Below are 25815 nucleotides of genomic sequence, written 5' to 3' on the forward strand. Positions count from 1 at the left end.
CGCTCCGCCAGCAGCAGCACCGCAATCAGGTCAGCAGCCATGAACAAGAAACACTTCCGCCAAGGCATTTCAAAATAAAAGGACAACAGAGGAACCCCTGTCAAGTCTGCGAAGCCGTTTGATAAATTTGCTGATTTTACCCAACCTTTTGATTCATTTAGAATTGTTTTTATATTTTTCAAATGAATTCCCCGTTATTATAACGGTGGCGATGTTAAATTATTAATTTGGATTTGTCTATTTATCACGCGCACGACGCTGTGGTTCACGCTTTTATATTGCAGGATCACTTCTTCCGGTATTGCTTCATCGACCAACGGGTTACCTTGATGCAGCTCGTAGCAGCCAATCAGTAGCTCCGACTGAAGGCTCCGGTCGTTTGAGCAACCAATGTCCGTGGAGTTAGGGCGTGTCCACTTTGAGAGGATGAGCCATTGTCAGAGGAGGCAGAAATATTGATTATATCATATATAAGTTGAATATTACTAATGTGTGTCTGTATGCATTATAAGAGAAAACCACATTTTCATGGGCTTGAATATAAGTGAAAAACATTAGAATTTTAATGATCAAATGTGAATAAAAAAGGCCAGAAAGTGTCTGATTGTTTTACACAAAAACAATACATTTATTCAAGTGTTCTCCAGCACAAGTACATACGGAGCCTTTATCTTCTCTTGGGACACTCAACATAAGTGTGGGGGGGCAGGAGGGCAATGGGGCAAAGGGGCAGGGTGGAGAATGGCTGCTACATTTGCTGTACGAACTGGGAAAAGCGTAAAAAATAGTCATGACAGAAGTAAAATCACACAGCATCACTGAATACAGATTATTGACCTGTCCTGAACAGAAAGTTAAAATTATTCTTCCAATTTAAAAAACAAAACAACATATTGACATGGAGAATAGCTTAACGTGGAATGTAGGATTCAGAAGCGATGCGTATTGAGCATACATTATGCTACAGTAAAGGTTATTACCGTTTTTTTCTCACACAAAGCACCAACTACAGCAGTCTCTAGTCTAAAACAATATAGGAAACCTTTCATTATTTGTTACATTATTTTTTCAAGTACAAAGTTAAAATGCCTTTGTTGATATATTTATATGAGTGAAATAATTTCCCGTTACTACGAGGAACTTAAAAAAAACAGTCATTGTCAAGATGTGTTTATTTCTCTTCCAATCAAATATACTTTCAATGATTAGATAAAGTTTTTAGCACCATCGGAAAAACACCTAAAAACCCTATTTTTTTTGGAAAAAGAAAACACCACCATGTAGGGCTGTGCTGTGAAGGAGACCGTCCCTCTGAAAACGCACAATCCAGGTCACGTGACAAAAACAAAACGACAAGACGACTCTAAGCCTCCTTTCGTCTAACGCTCAAAGCACGTTTTGAATCAAATTTGATTTTTTTAAATTCTTACACCATAATGTTCCTAATTTGATGAAATATATATATTAGCAAAGAATAGTATTTGTACATGTCATACATGGTTAAAATACAAATAAATTGAAACGTGGACAAATATATGTACAAAATGTACAAACACGAGGAGGAGGGGAATTATGCTGCGTTCAACGACGTGGAAATTTTCAACACAGCTCAGTTGTCCAGACATACAGTATCAATACCCAATCACATGCACATCAATAAAGCTGGAGTAGATTATCTGAATCACACGATTGCAGATTTAAAAAAACAACAACCTAACACTGGTCAGTTTTACTGATGTATCGATAATAACACATCAGATCCATCGGTTATTAATCTCTTAAAATCAGATAATGGTGCCTGTAAATTAACTGTCACCAGTCACATCAGAGGACGCCACGGCGAAGATGATGTCAATCACCATTTTGCTGGAGCTGGAACGTTTCCATTTCCAACGTGTTGTGAACGCAGCATAACATCCAATTAAAGTATCCCAAGGGCGTGATGGAAATAAGGTCACTTAAGAACTTAATTACAATAAGAAATAAAATTTAGAATCTTAAATATGATATAGATTAGCGATAATATCTTTCTTTAATTACTCTTTGAGTCTCAGTTTTTCGTTTTAACAAACTTCATCCTAAATCCTCCATATTTTGTATTTCTTTTTTTTTAGCTTAAGAGAATTTAGTTTGTGCATCCAACTTTACATCACCGTGACGATTAGAGGTGAATTTTTACGCTCCGTCTACGTGCAAAAATAAACACACCTTATGTTGATGTTAAGCAAAACACTCCCAATTCTTAAAAAAAAGCTCTGAAAAAAAAAAATCTAATAGAATAATTCCCCAATACTTTTTGAATGGGAGCTTTACATCCACTAGAGGGCAGTAAAGAGACAACATGCAGCAATGATTCTAAAGTGGCGGTAACGATGTACGGTTGCTCATGAGACCAATCCATACATCATCATATGTGGACGGAGCTTTTTCTTTTTGCCTGAACGTTTGCTGAGTCTTGCTTGAATTTTGCTTACATTGCCCCCGGTGGCTTACGGAGGTACTGCACCACAGAGAACGGAAAAAAAGCTGCATCCGTATCCGATTTCAACGCCGAACAGAACTGAGCCTTAAAAGGGACATTAACCGACCTTCACCGATGACAAAATATTACACAATCTGAATAGATACAGACATTCTTTATCTGGGTAGTGACATACTGAGAGACCAGTGTGGATGATGGTGGAGGGAAAGGGGTCAAATAATACAGGTTTCACATATGAAAATCCATTCTTTACTTCTACTGGCACAGCCCTACTGTATACAAAAAGATTTACACGAGAGTAGATCAGTTCACATCACTTTTTAAAAAAAAAATTATCAAGAAATAAAAGGAAAGGATGCATATAAAAGTGCTTTATAATGTCAATAAAGCGGCACAAAGTTGCTATAAAAAAGGTCAAAGAACTTTGTGAAGCAGCACCATGTCGTTGAGGATTTGCACCTGACGGGTTCCAGAGGCGGAAGTCACGCGAGCGAACGCTCGTACAGTAATGTCATTGGTCAGGGTGAAACTAGAAAATACGTTTCACGGGTTTTCTTTTTGGATGACAGAAAACATCATTTCCCATGTGGCTTGTTTGTGCCTGAGTGTGACAAAGCAAGGCTGAGAGGATTAAATGAGCACCAGTACAAACGGTATAAAAGCTCGGGTTCGTCTGCCACTCCCAGTTAACAGGAAGAGAACTCGAGTACAAATTGAACAGCTCTGTATTGTCTAAAGGTTGCCGCGCCACACGGGCGATGACGCGCCTGGTCATCTCGGAGCACCATGGTATTGGAACCATCTTACAGTAGTACCGTTATCACCTTCAGTTGAGTATAGACACTGTAAACAAAGAGGTATGTGTGATCTGGTGCTTTGGATTCTGGGAGACTCTCCTCACACTGAAATCACCTCAATCTTCACATCTCGGCGAGGCTCAGTAGCCGGAAGCACGGCGCCGCCAGCATTCAATTAGTCAGCGACCAATCGGTCTCATTAGTTCTGTCATTTAGTCGCACGATCCTGTTTTAAGTCCAGCGTTGCACTAAAAGTCTGGATGTTTAATTCTCGTCGTATCAAAGAAAACCTCATTTTAATAAAAAAGTGCTACAATTTCATCTTTTATGTTCTTATTCAAGTTTCGGTCGATCAGTGGAACCAAATCATATTCAATATCACTGATTCTGATTAGATTGATGTGATCAATATCTGATAAAATGAACCATGAATGGTTCTGAAGCAGCTCTGCAGAAAGTGTCTGTTCTGATGGAGTCAGTTTAAGGAACTCGTCCAGACACAGAACACGTTCTGATTGGCTGATTTTTTTCAGCGCCTCCCCCACTAAGCCACAAGCCAGGCTCTGACCCGCTTAAAGTTTAAAGATGGGTTGAGGTGGTTTCTATCTTTGGATCCCCAGATAGAACTGAGATTCTGAGGAACCTTCAGAGGAACCGGCTGCTGCAGGGTTCTGTTAGGAGGGAACTGGCTGCTAGAAGGTTCTGTTAGGAGGGAACCGGCTGCTAGAGGGTTCTGGTAGGAGGGAACCGGCTGCTAGAGGGTTCTGTTAGGAGGGAACCGGCTGCTAGAAGGTTCTGTTAGGAGGGAACCGGCTGCTAGAGGGTTCTGTTAGGAGGGAACCGGCTGCTAGAGGGTTCTGTTAGGAGGGAACCGGCTGCTAGAGGGTTCTGTTAGGAGGGAACTGGCTGCTAGAAGGTTCTGTTAGGAGGGAACCGGCTGCTAGAAGGTTCTGTTAGGAGGGAACCGGCTGCTGCAGGGGTCTGTTAGGAGGGAACCGGCTGCTAGAAGGTTCTGTTAGGAGGGAACCGGCTGCTGCAGGGTTCTGTTAGGAGGGAACCGGCTGCTGCAGGGGTCTGTTAGGAGGGAACCGGCTGCTAGAAGGTTCTGTTAGGAGGGAACCGGCTGCTGCAGGGTTCTGTTAGGAGGGAACTGGCTGCTAGAAGGTTCTGTTAGGAGGGAACCGGCTGCTAGAGGGTTCTGTTAGGAGGGAACCGGCTGCTGCAGGGTTCTGTTAGGAGGGAACCGGCTGCTAGAAGGTTCTGTTAGGAGGGAACCGGCTGCTAGAGGGTTCTGTTAGGAGGGAACCGGCTGCTAGAAGGTTCTGTTAGGAGGGAACCGGCTGCTAGAGGGTTCTGTTAGGAGGGAACTGGCTGCTAGAGGGTTCTGTCAGGAGGGAATTTTTGATAATTATTTTTAAAACGAGGTTTTAGTCCGTCAACAATATTTCGTCAGCGTTTAGTCACAGCTGTGTCGTTTCGGTCGGCAAACGTCGTCCGTCGTCGTCTTCGTGATCAACACCAACACTCGGTGGCGCCGTGCGTATCTCATCTTTTGGGTCTTTTCTCACGTCTATCTGGAGAAGAACGTCTCGAGTATAGCTTGCACGAACAAATCAACAAATACTTGATAACACTGCTAAAAGGTAAAATGACATATCAAAATTAAATAGAATTACAAACACAAGAAATAATGTGAAATCTATGCTCACAAATTATACGGGAGCATAATCTGAGGATCGGGGCTCTGGTTTCTAGTCACGACACGCCGAAACGGTTCCGCTCAGACGCAGGAGAAGTAATCTTTGAGCGGTGCGAACAGGTGGCGGATCACCGGGACGCTCCACGACCGGCCCAGCAGCCTCTGCCTCGCCAGCCGGCTCATGTTGGACACGTCTGTGTAGTGGACCGGGAAGCCGAAGACCCTGAGAGGGAAACCGGACCGGAGGTCATTTTTTAAGACTCCAGATCTCTCAGAAAGGAGGTTCAGCGGGCGGCGCCGACGTACCTCTCCATCTCAGTGCACCAGAGAATATCCTCCTTCTCATTCATATAGACTGGGAAGTGCTGGTCCTTGCCCTGCTTGATGGAGTTGGACCTGGTCGTGATGGTCCTCACCTTACCAAACTGGAAGAGAACAAGTCCTAGCAGCTCATGTCTTCGTTCGACGATTTACAAATGAAACCTACCGAAGGATGAATCTTCATGGGAGACTCTAAATAGATTCTGAAACTATAATATTTTAGAACTTGGCCCGGCGTAATTTCAAGTCTAACTTCTGTGGCAAGCGAGTCCTGTTACCCCAGGCTGCCACTCGGGGGCACTCATCGACACAGCTGCTACACCTTCAAGCCTCAACCAGGAAGGCACAGAGCCGAAGGAGCTCAAGATTAGCTTTCAAGCTTTTAAGATCAAAGGAAAGCTCCAGGTGAGAGCTGAGAGGATGACGAAGGCGACGATGATGAAGTTTCACAGTGTGCTTGTCATACCTTAGCTGTTCTTCCGTGTTCTAGACAGCCCTGGAGGTCCAGCTTGTCAGCGCACATAGCACTGAGAGGCCTAAAGGGGAGCAAAGGATTTATAAACGATGTATATCCAGACTTTATATCATTTACAACACATTATAAATGCATAGCAACAGTCCTGATCTTCAGGACTGCGCCTCAGGAAATGCTTTAGAACAAACCCTAAAGCTTCCCTCATCCTTCACGCACCAACCTGTTCATCCCAGGAAGGTTACCCCAGAAGTAGCGAGCGCGGTGGGCAGCGGACACTTCCTTCGCATCGATCATCACTGGGTTGCACTGGAACGCAATGCGACAATGACAAACGGGGTAAGATTCTGGTTTCAGGTAGGACTTTATGGGTCTTTATGAGTGTGTGCTTCTGATTGAGAATCTAAATGTCAGTTTTTAAAAGGGACTAAAACACCAAGCAACGGACAAAACGCAACGAGGGGATATTGAATTCAGTAGAGTTGGTGTCGATGACGGAGGAGACGTCCATCGCAGCGCATCTGTCCCGCCTCCGGGTACGTCCAGCTTTCACTGACCTCCAAAAAGCGAGAGATGTCCCTCTTATCGCTGACGCCCATGGCGACCACGTTTTCAAAAAGCCAGAAGAAAGGCCGGTTGTCGCCGTCCTTCGGCCGAGCCTCGTGAACCAGCCGGTAGAACTCAAAGAACAGGCGTCCAGTTCCCTCTGTGGGACACAAACTGTCCTTATAAGGTGCTGACGGTCAGATTCTGCTGATGCTGCCGTCTGAAGGGTTCACCTACCATAAAGGCCTTTCCTAGCTGGGTTGACTATAGAGAGGTCATTGCATGGACTTCCACCTATGACTAGGTCAAATGGACCCCACTCGTGTATCTGTGCAGCGACGAAGATACAGAGGACGAGATGAGGGAAGCAGCAGAAACAGAGAGAGAGATGAGGAGGTGAAGATACAGAAGACAGACAAAAGGTGGTAATGCTAAACCGGCTATGAAGACGGGTAAAGCAATAAAAACAGAGATGCGTTTCTTTATCTGCAGAGGTAAAGAGGTAATTTGTAATTTCATGGCACTCGTTTTAAAGATAATGAAGACCTATAGATATAGGTCTTCATTATAGATATAACGAGACAGAGGTGAAGACACAGGCGATGCAAGCCGGCTGAAACCACCGCAGCGAGACAAAGAGCAAACTCACATGTTTGCGCGTGACGTTCCTCACGTCGCCGACGTACATGATGCGGCCCTGATGCCGCACGATGCCCACAGTGATGGAGTCCTCGCACACCTCTGAAGCTACGTAGCGATCCACCTTGATGCCAAGTTCTTTCAGCACCAGCAGCCCTGACACCCGGGGGTCAAAGGTCACGTGGATGTTAGACCCTCATTGTGACACCATTTCCGTGGCTTTTGTCCCAACGAGTCGTCTCACCTGTTGCTATGCCGTCAAACAGTGACAGGACACGAATGGGCTTCCTCTTCTCCACCATGACGGGGGGGTAAACCTTCGGCGATTCCTGAAACGAGGCGGAGGAGGAAGTGAGGACGAAAGGCCTACCTTAGTCAGAGGGACTCGTGATGTACGAGTCCAATCACTCACAAAATCCTGGTCGTGATTATTTGCAAAGAAGAGCTGGAGGCGGCTCGGCCAGTCGGCGCGGCGCCCCAGCAGCCCGAAGGAGCCTTTCGGACCGCACATGAAGCAGTTCCACGGGTCCTCGTTGATGGCTGCGTGCGCCGCTCCGTGGCCGACGAGGAGGTCGACGCATTCCACGCAGAAGCACCTGCACGGAAGACAAAGGCGCTTCGTGAGCCCAACCGGTAAGAGGTGTGTCCCGATACTTTTGTCCATGTCGTTTATGTGGGTTCTATTCAGTCACGCAGTAGAAACCAGTCGAATCCTCACCGACAGCAGTTGTTGTTTCCACACATGAGCACCTCCCGCCCCCCGCAGCAGATCGTGCAGTACGACTGGTAGCCGTCGTCGTCGTACTGATAGCCGCACTCCAGGAAGCAGTTCTGCAGAAACCAGTCAGAACTTCAAAGACACGCCTAAAAGGAACCTTTCTGGGCGAGTCTTCTGCTGCGAGTTGGAGGCGAGTTAGATTCACCTTACAGCTCTGACACATCCCCCCAGCGAACAGCGGGTGCTCCAGGCTGACGCTCAGACTCCCGCAGGAGATGCAGATGTCTGCAGGCAGAAGGAACAGCGGTTCAAAGGGAGGCGCCGGCGCTCCAGAGAGGACGCCGGGAGGGGACGAAAAACATTCCCGCTGTGCTATTTAAGAATCAAAGGGCTTACCCTCGATGCTGCGGCACTTTTGTCTCACTTCCTGCACGAGTCGCTCTGAAACACAACGCCAGACGAGAATGAGGGACAAACACAAACGTGTGCTTTTAGAATGAGATCAAAGGATGCCTCGTCGAGGGTTCTTACCTCGCGTCCTTTCGTCAATGATGTCCTTCACCTTGGGTTTCTCCACCGCGCTTTTGCGAGGCTTTTTGGCCGGAGGGGGCGTGTACGCAGCTGCTTCAGGCTCCACCCAGATCTCGGGGTATACCTCTTTGTATGGGTTACGCTCCTCTGGGGTGGATATCAGACTGTTAATGGGACAGGGCACGTCGCCATGGAGAGCTTTTATGGATGAGGAACAACGGAGGCGTCCCCTTACCCTCGGGGGGCTCTAAGGCCTTCGGCCCGGCGGGCTGAAATCCGGCCATCGCCCACTCGATCATCTGCTTGTTGAGAATCTCCACCGATTTGGAGGTTTCGGTTTCATCGCTGTCGGGGCAGGCCATGAAGGCTTTACCTGCCCGGCTGCTGGCCACCTGCCAACCAAGCATTCAGGAATCACGACTAAACCAGGTCCGAGGCAAGGCGGCATCTTTTAAATCCCATCCATCCACTTTGTGTAACTTGTCCTTCTCAGGGTTAAAGGACAGAAACGTCTCTCTGTCTTTAGTTCCTTTAGTTCGGATGAAACTACAGAGTCCTTGTCCCAGGTTGGCGAGGACAGGAGGAAGACCGGCTTCAGTTTTAAGGAATCTTTCTGCTTCCTTCAGGGGAAAGCAGATTTTCTAGCCTCGCGCTACAAACATTTGAATGTGAAAGGCGACACGAGAAGCTCTGCCAACCCAAAACAATTATTATCATCCCTCTATCCATCAGTCTGTGTCCCCTGAAATCCCTCTTTGTTTGCGGGCCCCGCTGTAAACCCCTCAGTTGTTTTGGATTCTTCTTTGATGTTCAGATAAATGTCTTATTGAAGACAGCTTCCAGGTTCAGCTCAGGCCAAAGCCGTCCTTTCTTTTGAAGGAAGGCTTTGATATGGCCCCACGCTTTTATCACTTCCAGGCTCGACTACTGGAACTCATTGTGTATCGGAATGACTTCTTATATCCAGCAGATCCAGAATGCGGCCGCTGGTTGCCCGACTCGTAAATGTGAGGATACGACTACATTTCCGGCCTTTATTACAACATAAATTTACGGATAGTTTTTAAATGGGCCGGGGCCGACATCAGACTCAGACACGTTCACAACAAACATGATGCAATGTAGATTATTCACAATCCCCCTATGGACTTGAATGCACCGTTTGTCTTTTAAGTTGGTTTTATTTGCTTTTAATTGTTCTAATTTATATTTTTGCTCGACACATTGTTGTATTTATTTATGGTGAGTCAGAAGTTATCTATAGACGGATATATGCTTTATGCTAAGCTAAGTGTCCTTTGGCCCCGGCATGGTTTTTAATGTACGGCTATGGATGGCATAAATATTATGATCAACTCTGTGCAAGAGAAATGTGTTTAAAGGCTCCGTCAGACGGACTCTGTGTTCATTTATTTTTTTACCAGCAGCTCAATCAATCAAACTAATTGAAAGTCGATCTCAGCTTCTCACCTGCAGCACTTCATAGATGGCTTTCTTGTATGTGGGCTGCTTGTTGTACGTCGGTTGATGGAAGGCATTGTTGAAAGAGCTTAAAGGCAAGAGTTTCTCTACGCAGACCTGTAGAATAGAAAATAAAATGGGGAACAAATCTAGAGATCTTTTTGTTTCTGGGGCTGACAGTGTCTGTATTTTAATGGTTTTGAAGCCTGCGCTAAAACAAATAAACAGGTCATATATAGCACGTGGTCTTCACCATAAACAGAAAGCTGCTTTGCTTCACTTCTGGCAGCAGTATGAACGTTGGCATCGCTCACCACTGAGAACTTTCCATCTCCAAACCACGTGACCCATCGGGTTCCCTCGGCGGCTCGGCTGCGTCCCGTCATACACCAGGACACGATGCGGCCCGGCCACCAAGAGAAGCCTCTCAGCTTCCCCCAAACCAGCTCCCCGATGCCAAAACCACGGCCGTCCTGCAGCCAAAGAAGAAGACAAATTACCTGCTGCGTGGTAGCCTCTGGATTCAATGCTGAAACCTTTAAAACACGCTTGGTTATATTTTTAGACCCAAATATCACCTGAAGGGGGTGTTACACTCTGGAAGGACAGTCTGGATAACCCCCTCCAGAAAAACATAAGAATAATCTAAACTCTTATTTTCACTTCAGACGAAGGAAAACCGGGAATCTGGAACTAAAGAGTTTCAGCTTCAGAATTATTAGAATTATTAATAATTAGAAGTTTAATAATCTACAATAATATAAAATTGAACCGAATATTTTTTCTGACGTTTGTAATAAATTCCTATCAGACAATAATCGGGGCAAAACTAGCTCAATATCTCACCTCATATTCGGGCTCAGCGTCTGCAGACTTCGGGGATGCCTTGTCTCCGCCTCCGATGGCGACGGGCTCCGGGGTTGTGGCAACAGTGGGGGAGGCGGGGTCAGTTGGCTGCTGCTGAGGCTGCTGCTGCTGCTGATGCTGTTGTTGCTGTGGCAACAACGGCAGCGATTGCTGTTGATACTGAGGCGGCTGCTGCCGCAGCTTTAAAGGCGACGGGTGCTTGATTATCGAGACTTCTTCTTTGTGGCTCTCTGGTTCGCTCTCCTCGTAGTCCTTCATGGCGTTCATCGCTGGCATCAGTTTGGCCTTTTTCTCTGCCTTAAACAAACATGGCCACAGCAGTGATGAGAACAGCTGGAGGAAGGCATTTATCAGATATACACATTTACACACAGTCTACTCTCTGACCGTATCTCCAAAACGAGGCTAATGCTAACGCTTTAAGCACAGTTCAGCTCAATAAGGACGCAGCTAGCGTCTTTTCAAATTGTTTAGGGAATCTTGAAAATTGTAGCAACCCCAACATCTGATCTGCAGTAGCAGGTGGTGCGCATTGTCTCGGCTGCTTTGCCTCATGGGCAGGCCATACAGGAAGTGGAAGCGGTGAGGTCGCCGGGTTCGTGGCCCCTGATACCGAGCCGCTGGGTCCGTCAGAGAGGACGAGACACTTCAGCAGCAAATCCCCAACAGCTGCACTCTGATGTCTGCTCTCTGAAACGCTGCGTGCACACACACGTTCCCGTCCTCTTCCTTCACAACACGCTGCAGGCCCTGCTGCCCCGTATGGAAACGTGTTGGTGATACTATAGGCGCTGCGCGAGAGCACAGCTGCAGCTTATTGTCCCTCTGTAAGTGTCCAAAGGTGAATTGAGTTGAGGAGGGGAAGCGGCAGAGAGAGATCCCGGCGCCACTCGCCGTCTTCTCTCCCAGGATGCTAAACAATAGCGCCTTTAAGAGGAGGCACAGCCTGGACGGCGAGGGGAGGGGCTTTGATGCAGAAGAGTAAAAACATGTGCTCTTCTCTCAAGAGGCTCTGCTGTGCTTTATGAATATCTATTGCTGGTGCTGCTATGAAGCCCCGGGACATGTGTCCAACCTCTGGGCTCGAGGAGGAGCCCGTCAGGATCCAGATCCAGATGGGCCAAAACACGCCCCTTTGACTCTAAATGTGAAAGGAGAGTCAGGTGAAGTGAGACCTGCTGGGACACAAAGGTAGAGAACGCCACCAGCGGGAAACAAGAAATAGCATCACTATCAAGCTGAGATAGTAGTAATCTGACTGGAGGTTTGATCAGCCAATCAGCATCAGCTGTGTGTAAATGCATCCTCCCTGAGCAGGAAGTCTACGCGTGTTAGCTTCCAGATTAGCATCGCTAGCACCAGCACAGACTTTACTACGCTTTCATGTCAACGTGTGGATGTGCAGTAAAAGAAAACTGAGGGAGCAAACGCAATTTAAAGAGACTTTTAAATAACTATCCAGCTTCCATCCACCCTAATGATGATGTCATCACCCTAAATGTCAACATTCCTATGATACACACAAAATGACCCCAAACCTACACAAAACGGCCATTTAACCCAGTAACTCGCGGTGCTCATTTTGCCGCGTCTAATGAAACGATCGTCTTCCGAGAGCCAATCAGAAAGGGACGCTGGAAATGCCAGCGGGAGCGCAGCGGCTATAAGAACCAGATATGTGTGTCTGGGCTTCTTCCCAGTTGTAAACGTCCCCCCTTTTGGGGGCCTCACAGTGTGTGTGCAGCTCCACCAGGCCCGGCGAGTCAAAGGGGGGGGGGGACTAGAAGGAGGAGGTGGGAGGAGACACAATGTGGTCTTTATCATTTGCACACGCCTGCCCATCAGGAATACCACAACTCCTATCTGCCGTCACGCTTGCATGGCAGAGCAGAGATTTAAGGCACGTCAAACAAATACGTATGAATAAGAGCAAACGTAAGTCACTGTGCCGAGAGGACAGCGTGAAAGCCGCTCGTCTCCGGGGCTGTAGAGACATGTTGGAGGCCCGAGGCTCGAGGGACGACAGTGAGAGGCGGGGCAACAGAGGGGACGCTGGTCTCTGTGGGGAGTTCAGGCGATCCTTCGCCATCTAATTTGGGCAGCATCCACGGCACAGATCCCATTACAACCCGGGCGGCGAGGAGGAACCCCCCCCCCCGAATTGTTATTTAAATAAGACACAGACTCGGTGTTTAATGAGCCTCCGTTACAGAGGACATGAAGGTCGACCTGAAGCTCACCTGCCCGACCAATCAGGTCACTGAGCTGCCGCCATCTGTGCCAGACTCCGTTCTCTAATTGGCTCTGCAGGCATCTAAATCAGTGACATCATGAATCAAAACCCAACTGCCCTTTTAATTCAACTCGACCTGGATCCAAGATCAGGCCCAGGCCGCATCACGATGGCCGCCCTCTGGCCTGTCACAAAAAAAGGTTAAAGGGACTGCAGGGCCTCGGTGGAAGGATCCGAAGCCCCCCTTCTCACCTTCATTTGCACATTTAATTAGGTTCCGAGAACGAAGGTTCAAGGAACCTATTGTTTTTTGAGAAATTATTATTATTATTATTATTATTATTTTCAAATGGCTTTTTGAGGCACTTCCCGGGCACCTAGAGGTGTCGAAACCATATAGGAGTGTCACATCTGGTGTCTAGTTTCTAAATCTGGAATTTGATTGGAATTGTATATGGATTGGGGGCTCCATAGCGCCACCTGAAGTCGGCTTTTCTCCGAAAAGGTGCTCGGATCGTCGCGAAATCCGAGTACGTCGTACCTCTGGGGGTCCCGAGGCTAGTAAATATTTTTGAGATTTTATACGCAGACAGGAAGTCAGCCATCTTGGACGGCGTGCAAAAATTTGAAATGTACGAACGCGTTTTTGAGGACTTTAGGATCGACGAAAACCCACGAAACTTTACGTGCGGGTTCGCAACGGTACTTCCGAGGATTTGATTGTGTAATTTTAACGTTACGTCGCATATTGGCTCTTTGGCGCCCCCTTGATTGTTTTTCCCTTGTAGCGTAGCTTTGACCCCCTCAACATACGCGAAAACTCTTGAAAATCGGTCAGGAGACGGACATCTCCCAACTTGACCGGCTCGTAAAGCGATTGCTCTCGGCGTGTTTCGGGGGCTCCAGAGCCCCTAACGCACGGGAGGCCGTAGTTTGAACGTAGTTTGTCCGATAGTCACGAAATTTGGGGGTAACGTCCAAATCGTCCTTCCAGACATATTTGTAATTGGCTTTCTGTAGCCCCGCCCACCCGGATGTCGGCCATATTGGATTATGTACGTTTTTTGGCATACTTTGACGAACTCCTCCCAGACGCTTTATCGGATTCGCGTCGAATTCGGATGACGTGATCGCCAAGTACCCGCGACGTTAAATTGCGAAGGGATTTTTGATCGATCGAACGATGAGGTCACAGGCCACGTTTGAATGTGCCATTTTACCATTTTAGAGGTCTCGAACTTTGCGATACTCCTCCTAGAGGTTTCGAGATATTGATCTCAAAGTTGGGCGACGGCCTCTCGACTCATTGACGACGCTAAATTGCGAAGCTTTTGTGTTTTCGCCAATCGCTGTTGCTGTGGCGGCCTTGCAAACTTTGATGTTTTGGCGTGACGTGCGTGGCTGTTGGAGCTTCACTTTACACGGTCCGACCGTCTCCAAATTTCACACGCTGGATGAGAGTCCAGACCTGAACTCGAGTACATGCCATTGACGGTGATAGTCTCAGCGCCACCTACAGGAACAGGAGCATACATTGTCCGTTCGGTCCCAAACTTGACACGCTTCATCAGGGTCACGTCTAGAGGACGTACGCGTGTTTCTGACATTTGTGGATTGCGAATAAGCGTGTACCCCAACGTACGCCGGGTTCGAGGAACCTCTCAAGGCTGCTCGCAGCTTTAATTTTATTTTGTTTTCTACTACGACAAATAAAGCTTGGTCCGTCTAAGACGGTTCAGACACCCGAGCAGGACGCGTAAACCAAACCGCCAAAAAAGTAACGCCTTTCATTTCAAACTATTTCAATTGCAAAATGGATTTTAAAAATGTTTTGTTGCAGACGACTTCCCGTTTTTTTGTCTTGCATTTGCCCATCTGCATCCCTGAAGTCTTTGGCACGACGACTCGTACTGGCTCGCTGTAATAAAAAACGGCCTTAAGTCACAACAGGTGGTGACGCAACAAAACCGAAAAGCTGATCCTGGAGAGGAAAACGCTGCCTGACAAATCCTGCAGGCTTCTGTTGCATTCATTAGCTAGCATCCCGACAAAGGCCGAGTGTTTCAGGACCGGCTTTACAGGGGTCACGCCAGAACCGGCCATCTGGTGTTCATTGCATTGAGTCCCGTTTTGAGATCATTAGCAATAACACAGAGTCCGACGTGAACACAAGCAGAAATCTCAACCGAGCCACAAGTCGGTTCGTAAAAAACGCTCCCTGCAGAGCTTTTCACGTCATCAAATCACTCGTCTTGCAGCAAAGTGGCTGAAAGGGAGAGGACTTGAAGCCCGCCGCTCTTCTTTCACAACAGCAGCTTCCGAAATATATCTGACTTAAAACAAAAGTGTGCTCCCGCTAGGAAACAGGAAATAGATTCAGCGCATAGACACCCCACGGGAAGAACTTTTTCATGCAGGCAACTTTTTCCCCTTCCCTCCTCCGACTGGGCTGAAAGCCCGCTCGCTCTTCCTCCTTTAAAGAGACGACTCTTGTGGAAATGCATGAAGTCAGCATATTTCCCCTCGCCGCTAGCAGGATAATCAAGCATGCACGCTATCCGCTGTGAAATCAAACAAACAATGCGGCGCACATACCCACACGCCCCGGCTGCAGCCCTCATGATCCAGTGGGGAGGGGTTTTTTTTTTACCCCCCACTCTGAGGGTAGAGGAGATCGCTTTAAGAAAAAAAAGAAAGCATGAACATTTCTTTGTCTGGGAATTCCGGGTCAGGTGATTGCCAACGGGAATTCTGGTTGGTTGGAGAGGCTTGCAAAACGTGGGCGCTGAGCCAAAGAGGCTGTCTTGCAGGCAGGACTAGAAATTTGGTGCAAACCTCATCTTCACCCTTGTATCTACATGGAATTCATTTCCATAGCTGGGGGGGGGGGGGGGGGGGGAGGAGGACAAGAGAGAGAGAGTCCACTGCAAGACATGGAGTAAGTGTGACAGAATCAAAAGTCCAGCATCATATTCAGAGGAGCTTCGGCGCCAGAACAAATCAGGCTTTGTGGAAAGCCAGATCAGAAAAGAGTGAAAATAGGCTTTTAGCAAATTCTCCTGTGAATTTCAGCCTCGTAGAGCAACGAAGAAAATCCACCTCTGTGTGGAAAACGTGACCTCCTTGTCTCATATCTCACAGCGTTTCTCTGGCAGAGTCCCGGCATGTTCTGCTAATTTGGCAATATTTCCTCCCTGGAGACACTTTTATGGTCGAGGGAGAGAAGGGAGGGGTGGGGGGGTGGAAGACCCCAAGTTCACACAAAGGAGACCCGTCATTATGTAGCACGCTTCATCATACAACTACCGGGAGTCGCATTTAATGTGAGCAACGTGGAGGATATTGATTATAGATCAGAGCTAGAATTACCTGGTGGTGGTGGTGGATGCTCCAAGCAAATCTCTACAAGTAATCCACAGATTTTGGTGAAACTTTGCGTTGTGTACCAGCGTAATTAGGTAGGTACGACCAAAGCTGGACGTCTTATAAAATCCACATGGATGCTCAAGCACTGAGCGCCTATAACTCGTGGACACCTGCTCAGATATGGGAGAACCAAGATCAAATTCCTTTCTAACCCCCCCCCCCCCCCCCAATCAATCCAGCAGACTTCAAGTTCAAGAGGGAGGACGTCAAGGAGGACAAGCTGCCCTTTCTGGACGGTGATGACAACACCGAGATGGAAAAAGCCTCGACGTCAACGTTTACCGGAAACCGGCACATGCAGACCAACGGCTGCCCTTTGACCCTTGCCGTCAATGGAAATACAAGCTGGGATTCATCAGAACCTGCCTGGGAACAGCTCCATATCATCCCAGCGCACATCAAACCCAGTGATACCCTACAAAAGCGAAACTGCTCAATCCAGCTGTGAAACTTCCACGCCTTGGCAGACGGCCAAATACCAGAATCTGTCCCGGATCAGAGGTGAAACCTTAAAGAAGAAGTCCAGCTGATTCAGCCTCGGCTGCAGCTTCACGCCACCACAGGAAGGACGATGCAAATCCAAACTCGGTTGCACGACCCAAAGAGATCCCCCAAAACAAATGGTACCGTCAAGAGATATCAAATGAGCCATCAAATACACTTGGCCGTGAAGACAAGTTCAGAGCCGTCTCCGACCCTGGCAGCTCGAGACGATGCCTGACTCTCGCCCTGATACCCCCTACGGTGGCTGGACAGCGCTGCGGTACTCACCTCCGACTTCCACTTGGCCAGCCACTCCTCTCTGGTCCGCTTGCTAATGTAATAAGGGTCACCAGCCTGGAAGGTTATTCTGGGCACGGGCCTCTGACGAAGGCTGATCTCCCAACCAACTCCCCCTCGCAGCCTGCCTCGATCTCCCTGTTTAAGGTGTTGAAACAAAAGAGTTAGCTACTGCTCTTCTCTCACGTGGAAGCATCCAGATTTGATGTTACCTAATCTGTCAAGTGGGAACTCTGCGGGTTCTAAAGCTTTTTTTTTTTTTTAAGATGACGATTCATGCCGCCGAGTGATCAATTCCCTGGCAACACCTTCAAGGTCAAACAGATACGAGGCGCTCCCAAGTGTATTTGATATTTCAGATCCATCCGCCATGAGGTACCATTTCCTCCAGAGGCACAGAGAAGTGCACCAAGAGGCCCCAACGAGAGCCCACGCCCAAACTACACCATTCATGATGCCATTTTCACTCCATGCTAATATAAGCTAAACCAAGCTAACTGCTTGCTGACTCGTGTTTATCCAAAGACATGTCAATATCCTCGTCAAGAAATATATTATTTTCAAATCATTATTTTCTAGCTGCAGTTCAAGCAATCCGGAAAAAAAAAAAAACATCAGTATAACCTTGTCCAACAACTGAGCAGCTGAGGAGGAAAGAGAAGAGACACTGGATGGGGATGACGGTTGAAGAATTGAATCCGCTTTACTCGCGGTTTGTAGCAGGAGACGTGCGTCAGATCGAAAGATGCCACACGCTGAAAAGCTGAAAACAAAGAACGAACACAGCAGGACTCTTACCTCGGACTTGACTGAAACGGCTCCGTCCTCCTCCTTGTGCTCCACATCTGGACAAGAGACAAGGGACAACAACGGACGTCCCGAATCACTCATAGGCAGGGGATGAGAAGTGATGAGATTTGTACAATTCCTTTTTTTTTATTATAATAATAATAATAATAAAATAAATATTCTTCTGTAGAAATTAAAATACAACAAACTATTCTGTGGCAATTACAGAAGAATGTCTGAAAATTCAAATACTCCTTTTTAAAAGGAGCTGAGCACTGAAAAATCAAACTGCATCAGCAAGTAATTAATTAATTATTAATTAATCAGTAATTGCTGATGAAGAACTAACTATTCTTTTGCAAAAAAGAAGAAGCATCTGCTTCGTCAACAGGCCACATGATCTATTAGTTCAGAGGTCACCCTCTGCAGCATGAGCTAACTGATCAGACATTTATTTGGGTGAACTTTGCACTTCTTCCAGGACAGAAATCCACACTTTCTTTCAGGTACTACTCAATGCTAGTAGTTTCATTGAAGGACAAATATTTTCCTCGGGAAGGACCCCCCCCCCCCCCACACACACACACACACGGTGGGAGGGCCAAAACAAAAGCCACAGGGTAAAAAAAAATAGATATGAAACCACAGTCTAATAAAAGGGCTTGGAACACGGTAAAATCTAAAGCGTGATTTAAGATGTGGCAGCCCACGGCGGGAGCGCGTTATTCATTCTTCATTGTTTTGCTGCGTTCAGCCGAGCCGCAAGGGGTGAGCCAGGGTGCGTATGGACCCCACCCAAACTGAAACACCAGGACAGCAGTCAGTCAGGATTTAGGATCCAGCAGCAGAAATAGAAGCATAAACACATCATTCAAGCAGCTGCGGCCTAAATTAGCCCGGCGGCCCCACCGAGTCCAAACGCTATCGTAACACTTGAACCCTGAGAAGCCAAGGACGACTTTAGGCGGTGTGTTTTCTACGCTGCCCGCTCCGGCCTGTCGGTGAAGTACCCTACAGGCCTGTCCCGACAATAGTGAGCTCTCTAAGCTGCCTCTTCATTACAGTTCCATGTGTAGCCCCCCCTCTTTCAGTGCTGGTCTGGTCTGGCTGAGGCGGCACAGCAAGCCAAGGTCGTTGGGTTTGTGAGAGGAGCTGGTTAACGTTGCCCACACAAAGAACACCTCGCCGGGTTTGGAGCTTGTTCCAGGTCTCATATCCCGCTTGATCCGGAGCCCAAAATCCTTCCCGTGACCTCTGGGTGGATAAGAGACGCCCTGTTTAGCCGACTATCGATCCTTTCTGGGATGCCACCACTGAGCAATCGGGCATGTTTTTTCTGAATTGCGGCTTTGCTCGCCCCTGACCCCCGCCCAGTGTGCCAACGCTTACATAAGCAGTAAACATACCTGCACCCATGGGCACGTTGTGGTCAGGTGCAGAAAATTATTGCCCCACTGACCCAAAATAAACTCCTGGCCTGAACTCCGTGGTCTCGTGTTTTTCTTGCTTTTTAAAAGTCAATAAAATGCACAGACACAAAATGTTGTCATTGCGCTACATCATCGGCGCGTGCTAGCGACGCACAAATCATCTCACATTTCTTTTTAGCGCAGCAAGCCAACAAGCTAGGCAAGTGAGACACGATATGTTGCATTTTATATCTCTTAAAGGTCCCATATTATGAAAAACTCACTTTTGCTGTGTTTCTACACTATTATGGCGGGTTTGGGTCCTTAACCCAAAAACAGCGAAATAGGCCATCCGGTCAATCCTGCGCAGTTTGTGTGGTTCTGTAATCAAGTACAGAAATGCTTCTGGAAGAAATCTGACATCACAGTCCAAAAACGTGCACAAGATGTGCGTGCACACAATGAATTCAGTTTTCGTTATCAGAGGCTTTTCTGACAGAGCTGTTTGAGACAGAAAAGAGTTCTGCTCTGGAGTGAAGAACGATCCCAGATCAGGTGAACAGTGAAGTGCAGACTCGGTTTATAACGAGCTCTGGGCCCCCAAATGGGGGGGGCGCCCACAACAGAGACCCACCGGCTCCCCACTAGAGGCAGGTTGCCAAGAGACCAGTGGCTCTTCCCTGCACTTTACTGACTGGACTATTTATCAAGGTCATAGCCGAATCATTGATGCCAAGAGTGGAGACACGTGACTAAGGAGTGGGGGTGGGGGGCAAAGTGATTTAGCTAATCTCCATCGTGCACTGAAAACTAGCTGTCAGCACCTCCTCCCTAATTTGCCCTTTTATGTTATCTGCTCCAGGCTGCTGCAGATTCACTTCTCCATGTACATTTTAATTAAACGTACTATAGTACGACTGTGAGGCAGCAGCGCCTCACAGCAGGAAGGTCACAGGTTCAAATCAAACTTTGGGCCTTTCTGTGTGGGTTCCTCCCAAAAACATGCAACTTAGGCGAATTGGTCACGCTAAATTGTCTGAAAGTGGCCGAAGCCAATAGAAGCTCACATTTCGTTGGGCGCTCCAGCTTCCGCCTCCCTCGTTTCTTGCGCGGCGGCGTCGAGCTGTCGTCTTTGTCCTTGTCTGAGTCTTGGTCTTCCTGGCTGGGCAGAAATCCGTTCTCCTGAGACGGGCTCCGGCTCTGAGAGCCGTCTCTGGGGATCCCATTCTCCACGTCCCTCTTCTCCTGTTTGGGGAAGCAGGCGTCGGACGTCCTGTCTCTGTGCCCGCCGACATCTCCGTTGTGGGCCGGTGCCATGGACGGCCTGCCCGCCCCGGAGGAGGCCACGCCGGGTCTCAGAGAGCTGCAGCTCTCGACCTGTAGTCAAGGAGAAGAACTGTTAGCATCCTAGCAGCTTTTAGAAAAGCTCCTGTGGGAGGAGGACAACAGATGATGCATCACTGGACGGCTAACACAGAAAACCCATCAGAGAAACCATCCAACCATTCATTTCGTCTTTCTTTTCTGCCGTCTGGATCGACAGGACAGAATTAAAAATAAATCCAGCCGCGTCTCCTTCAAAGCTGATGTCTTTGCATTTAAATGTTTGCAGCGAGCAACGATAAAATGGCTGCTGTTATCAGAGCGAGAGGCTAAACGAGCCATTTGGAGAGAAAAAAAAGTGAATTACAGGCATTAGATAAGATTAAATCCATCCCTTAATCCCCTCAGATTGTTCCCCTCTCAGCTCTATTAAAGCAGCTGCAAACCTCCAGTGAATGTCACGTAGAGGCATTAACTCAGGAGTGAGGAGGAGATCCCATCAGGTGCAGGACTGAGCTTCCTGTGGCCGTGCAGTTAGCATTACAGCGTCGCAAAAACACGTCAGGAATGTTGGAATGGCCGGAAGAACCGTTTCATTCTATGCACAGGAGTAAAAGGCAACCTAACGTTCCCTTTGCCTCCTCCTGCCTAAAATAAGCAGCGAGACCTAGAAAAGATTATTGTCAACCCGGAGCGGCGCAGGAAGGCGATCACGCCGACTGCTCCTGCCCAAAAATAGCCACACGGAAAAACATTTCCTGTGACAATCCCATTACTGGGAATCTGGGAGCAGAAAGTGGAGCACGTCCTGCGAGATGAGACGGATGAGGGCGGCGCCGAGGCTTCAGGCCCGCCTCGGGAGGCGTCCGCCATCCATCAGATGGTGCTCAGCAAACATTGAGGACGCGAGGTCACAGCCCATCTCGTCTCATCTCAGGGAACCAATGAGATCGCAGCGATCACGTGACCCGGGTGCGGAGGACACGTCCAACAAATGCAGATCTGGAGGGCTATTCAATGTCCAGTCATCTTTCCTGCTACCGCCTCCCTACCTCACATCCCTCCAGTCAACATGGACACGTGTGTTACCATGGCAACGGCTTTCTTCTACACATCCAGAAGGTTCAACACACAGTCCAGGTTCAGAGAGTGAAACAGACCAGATAAGACGGACAGGCAGGCAGGCAGACAGGCAGACAGGCAGGCAGACAGGCTTGTACGAACTCACTAGAAACTGCTTGCGCTTCATTCCAGGCTTGCCAGCTTTAGAGGAGGGACTACTTTTCTCTGCCCTCTTGTCCATCATCAGGTCCATCATCAGGTCCATGTTCGGTCTCGTGCTCTCACCCTGTCAAAATAACGAAACCATCGTTCAGCCTCCTGGAATCCTGTTGTCCTTTCACCAACATTACATTCCAGACCTGGTGCGTTTCAGCTTTTGGCGGTTCCGACCACACATGCAGGGAATGACTGAGGAGATGGTGTCGACCTGCCATTGACAAATCACCCCGTGACATCATCACGAGGATGCTGAATGGCCCTGCCTCCCCCTTTCTCCCTCCACGAAAGATGCCCCCCACCAGGAACCTGAAGACGACCCTAACGGAGACACTCTGACATTGGACATTACTGAACAGGACCTCCAGCACCAGGTCCACAGCCTCGCTAAACTAGAAGCGGTTAGAGAAAGATGGCGGCTGGGCCGTCGTGGAATGCCTGGATAGATGACGGACAGAGCTGGGAGGGGTGGTGCTGGTGGGGAGGGGAGGGGTTCCGTTCTTCTGTCAGGGCAGCAGAATTAGCATAGATAATAGCATGTTTGAGAGCGGGCTCATTTGGGAGCCGCTCACACGGTAGCATGTTCACGCCTGCAGGAACACGCCGTTCAGCCGTCGCGCTGGGCGGAGACGAGACTCTGCGCCCGTCACGTTTTCTCACAGCAGCGGCGAAGACGGAGACGCAGCCCGGAGTGAACTCCGTCACATCGTCGACATCTGAGCGCCGCTTCCCCACTGACGGTTATTTAAGGCAATGTCTGTTGCCAGGCAACAACACAACGGGCAGCAATGTGTAATGGGAACATGGAAGAAGAGGACAACCCCCCCCCCCCTACACACACACACACACACACACACACACGCCATTCCACCAGCAGCCAACGCCCACGTCACCGACAACCATTACAGATGTCACGTGACGCAGCCCGGGTGACGCTGCAGCTTCACACACTGATGATAAGGAGGTCGTCTTCATCTCTTCATCGTGAAATGCAACACACCAATATTCACTACAGGGATTCATTTCACTCGAGCGAGTCTCTGAACGCCGACGACAGCTCAGTCCACCTCCAGGATGTCCCCTAAATTCACCGGCCCGATGATTGGCTGACCCTCATCATGTGACTCCTGGACCAGGAGAATCTGGATCACATCGGTCCCGTTAATAGTCCGATAGTTATTCTAGACAGACTGCATTTCACTGGTAGACGTTTTCTCCAGGATCCAGATCAGGAACTTTAGAAGATAAATCTGACTCCTGGATCAGTTTCAGCTCCGCTCTGATCTGGTGTCAGTCTGGATTAAATCTTACAACATTCTAGATCAACAGATCCAGATCAGGCTCTGATGTGTGCTGAATGTGCATTATTGATGGACCGGTCCTCGGACCGCATCCTACCTCGAGGACGCGTCATTGATTGGCATCATTGATGATGTCACTCTATTCAAATCAGCCTCATCCCACGTAAAGTAAGGCCACCTGATTGGTTCAAGTTCACGTCCTGTTTTCTCCCGTCCTGCTTTTGTCCATATTTGGTTTAGAAACGCTTTAAATCACAGACACAGATTTATCCAGTCCAGATTAATCTGCTTACAAATCTAAATTCCAAACATTAATTTGACTAAATATGCATCAACTACAACTTGTGATTTAGCCCCTCCCTCCAAACAGACAACGACGTCATCATCTAACCTCTGTCCCGCCGTCCCAAGCGACACCTGAGCTTCAGGTGAGCCTCTGCCGTGACATCACCTACCGTTCTGCTTCCGGGGGAGTCGGTGAAGTCCGTGTTGCTGTTGGTGACGGCGTTGGACGGCATGATCCGTGGGGCTGATGTGGGAAATCAACTCAAAAGAAACTAAAGAAATGAGAGATGGTCCTTCTTGTGTCCTGCAGATAGAGGAGCACAGAGGTGTTATGACAAGTCCTGAACATTTGGTGCTTCCAGAGGCTGTTTCTGCTTTCCTTTTGTTGGACACACGTATAGGAGCCTCACAGGCTACTATAGGACACCGTATGGCCGCCTATAGGGCCGGGGCCACTGCACATGCATGATGCATGTACAGTGGCCGACTGAAGTGGCCTCTACTGCGCAGCAGAAATGAATCCAAAGTAATTTAGGGATGCATTTCTCTTTTCTTTTAATTCTACTTCTATCTTAAACATCTGGATTTGCGTAAATGCAGCAGTCGGCGCTCAGCACGCAGGAGAAATGCGTCTAAAAACCGTGTAGGACGGCCTCTGGAGGTGGAATCCAGATCGATGACAGCCGGTTCCGATTGATTTCAGAGGCCTAACGAGCCGCTGCTCCAAACATCAGGACGCTGGATAATCGATCAGTCACTGCATTTCCACCAGGCTACAACCACAGCCCGCATCATGCCATGCCTTTATTTTTAGCCGTGCGTCAAAAATAAACTTTTAGACAACGGCAGGGTGAAACCGGAGACCAAATACGCGCGGGTCCCTCCCAATATTGGTTCTGGTTCTGTGCTGCTTAAATCAGGCTGAAATGCACGTCGCAATCTGCAGAAGCAGATTTCCTCCTTTCACCGAGCGCCTTCCGCTCCTTCACGGTCTGGTCGCCGCCGCGCCGCGTAAAACGCTGCGCTCCAGCGCGCCGCGTAAAACGCCTTTAAATGCTCCTTACCCGATTTGTCCCGAGTCCCAGGCCTGGCCCTTTCCGTCTCTCTTGCTCCCGGAGCCTCCTTCCTCTTCTCTCCCCGTCCTCCGCCTCCCCAGCCGGCCAGGTCTCCTCCAGATGCACCGCTCTCACTGCAGGGGCCTGCAGACGGTCGGAGGCGCACGCAGGGTCCTAAACCCCGCCGTCAGCAGGGGGAGGAGATGCGAGACCAGCAATAAAAAACTTTATCATGACCTCCTGACCCGACAGCTTCATCTGCACCAACACCGAAACACCGAAACACCGAAACGATGCAGAAACATCCAGAAGAGTGATCTGAGAAGTGTTCCCGCGCAAATCGTTAAAAAAGAGATCAATTTCCCATAAGAAAAATGACAAATCTTCTTTAATGGAAGGTAGAAACAAGCCGGGTACAGTTAGAGACCGCTGATCACACCACCAATCACATTACTGCTCTGCCCTGATTGGTCAATTTATGCTCAGCTATTCTTGACAGTTGTGACCCTCAGCCGGAGGCTTGACCTGCTGCGACACAAATAGTAATAAAAAATGTATTTAGTACGAGTAAACAAGTACTTCTAAGAAAGACTTGTGATAAACTCACCTGTCAATCTTCTTTATCGACTCAAATCAAGTATTCCTTTTTAAATATTTGAATAAACCGATGTTTTGCTGGTACTTGATGGATCACAGCAGGGTTGACCGACATGCAGGTATAAAGTAAAACAGGTGTTATTAATGATCTGATGTCAAGAACAGGAACCCGAGGAGACGTCCCGTTTTTATTTGCTGCGTTTATGGGCCCCTGGTGGCTGAGGGGCCCGAAGCAGCCTTGGGCCAGCGCCGACATCTGGGGAGGTCGGAAGTATTTATACCAGTGGAGTAAACTCCTGATAGGTACTCATCTAATCATGGACACGTATTCACTTTGGTGCTGTGCGTACACGTAAAGGCCTTTGAGACCATTCTAGACCACATCATAAAAATTAGTTCCTCAAATACTCATCGTGACTTCTAGAACTTTCAAAACCATTTTATTTCATCTCATTACGGCCATTCGTGTATTTTGCAGTACTGCGTTTTACTGTCCTCAGAAAGTTTCCAGATGTTTTTGAGATGCTGGTCAATTTTCTTGAGAAAGAGAATCTGGAGGATCTGGATTTTGACCCTGGACCAGAGTGGATGTGGAGCAGGAAGATGATCTTCTGGTTTGATTTTCCAGAGGGGCCCGATGTTGACTTCTCCCACTCCAACCAGTTTCTCCCACACTCACCCACCAGACGGAGATCAGCGCCCAGATGGACGGCAGATTGAGGAGGGGAAATATGTGCCAGTTCATTGATCTGGAGTGATGTCAGAGTCCGTGAGACTGAGCGGTTCACGCAAGGACAGCAGCCTGC

General features: G+C 48.3%; 1 protein-coding gene across 2 annotated transcripts; it reads right to left on the bottom strand.

The window, feature by feature from the left end:
* Nucleotides 1-5059: 5059 nt before the first annotated feature.
* LOC137907479 (DNA (cytosine-5)-methyltransferase 3A-like) lies at nt 5060-23590 on the bottom strand. 2 transcript variants are annotated; one of them, XM_068751818.1, is made up of 22 exons: nt 23528-23590; nt 21722-21841; nt 20238-20547; nt 17771-17817; nt 16964-17110; nt 10513-10830; nt 9981-10139; nt 9676-9783; nt 8441-8597; nt 8206-8352; nt 8071-8115; nt 7880-7959; nt 7675-7787; nt 7369-7552; nt 7201-7285; nt 6967-7112; nt 6555-6645; nt 6329-6477; nt 5995-6080; nt 5766-5835; nt 5285-5403; nt 5060-5201 (listed from the first exon to the last, which is right to left on the bottom strand). In XM_068751818.1, exons 1-22 carry the CDS (start codon nt 23588-23590, stop codon nt 5060-5062), a joined length of 2886 nt encoding a protein of 961 aa, XP_068607919.1. The 2 variants fall into 2 exon arrangements, with proteins under 2 accessions (XP_068607919.1, XP_068607920.1); XM_068751819.1 differs by lacking the exon at nt 16964-17110.
* Nucleotides 23591-25815: the final 2225 nt, after the last annotated feature.

Source organism: Brachionichthys hirsutus, chromosome 18 (genome assembly GCF_040956055.1).
Source record: "Brachionichthys hirsutus isolate HB-005 chromosome 18, CSIRO-AGI_Bhir_v1, whole genome shotgun sequence".
Classification (NCBI taxonomy): Eukaryota; Metazoa; Chordata; class Actinopteri; order Lophiiformes; family Brachionichthyidae; genus Brachionichthys; species Brachionichthys hirsutus.

Excerpts from the sequence above, each read along its gene's own strand:
- LOC137907479 (XM_068751818.1), bottom strand. The coding sequence starts at position 23,590 with ATGCCGTCCAACGCCGTCACCAACAGCAACACGGACTTCACCGACTCC. Across the intron at positions 8,116-8,205 it reads CATTGACGAAAGGACGCGAG|AGCGACTCGTGCAGGAAGTG; the intron begins GTAAGAACCCTC and ends GTTGTGTTTCAG. Across the intron at positions 7,960-8,070 it reads AAAGTGCCGCAGCATCGAGG|ACATCTGCATCTCCTGCGGG; the intron begins GTAAGCCCTTTG and ends TTCTGCCTGCAG.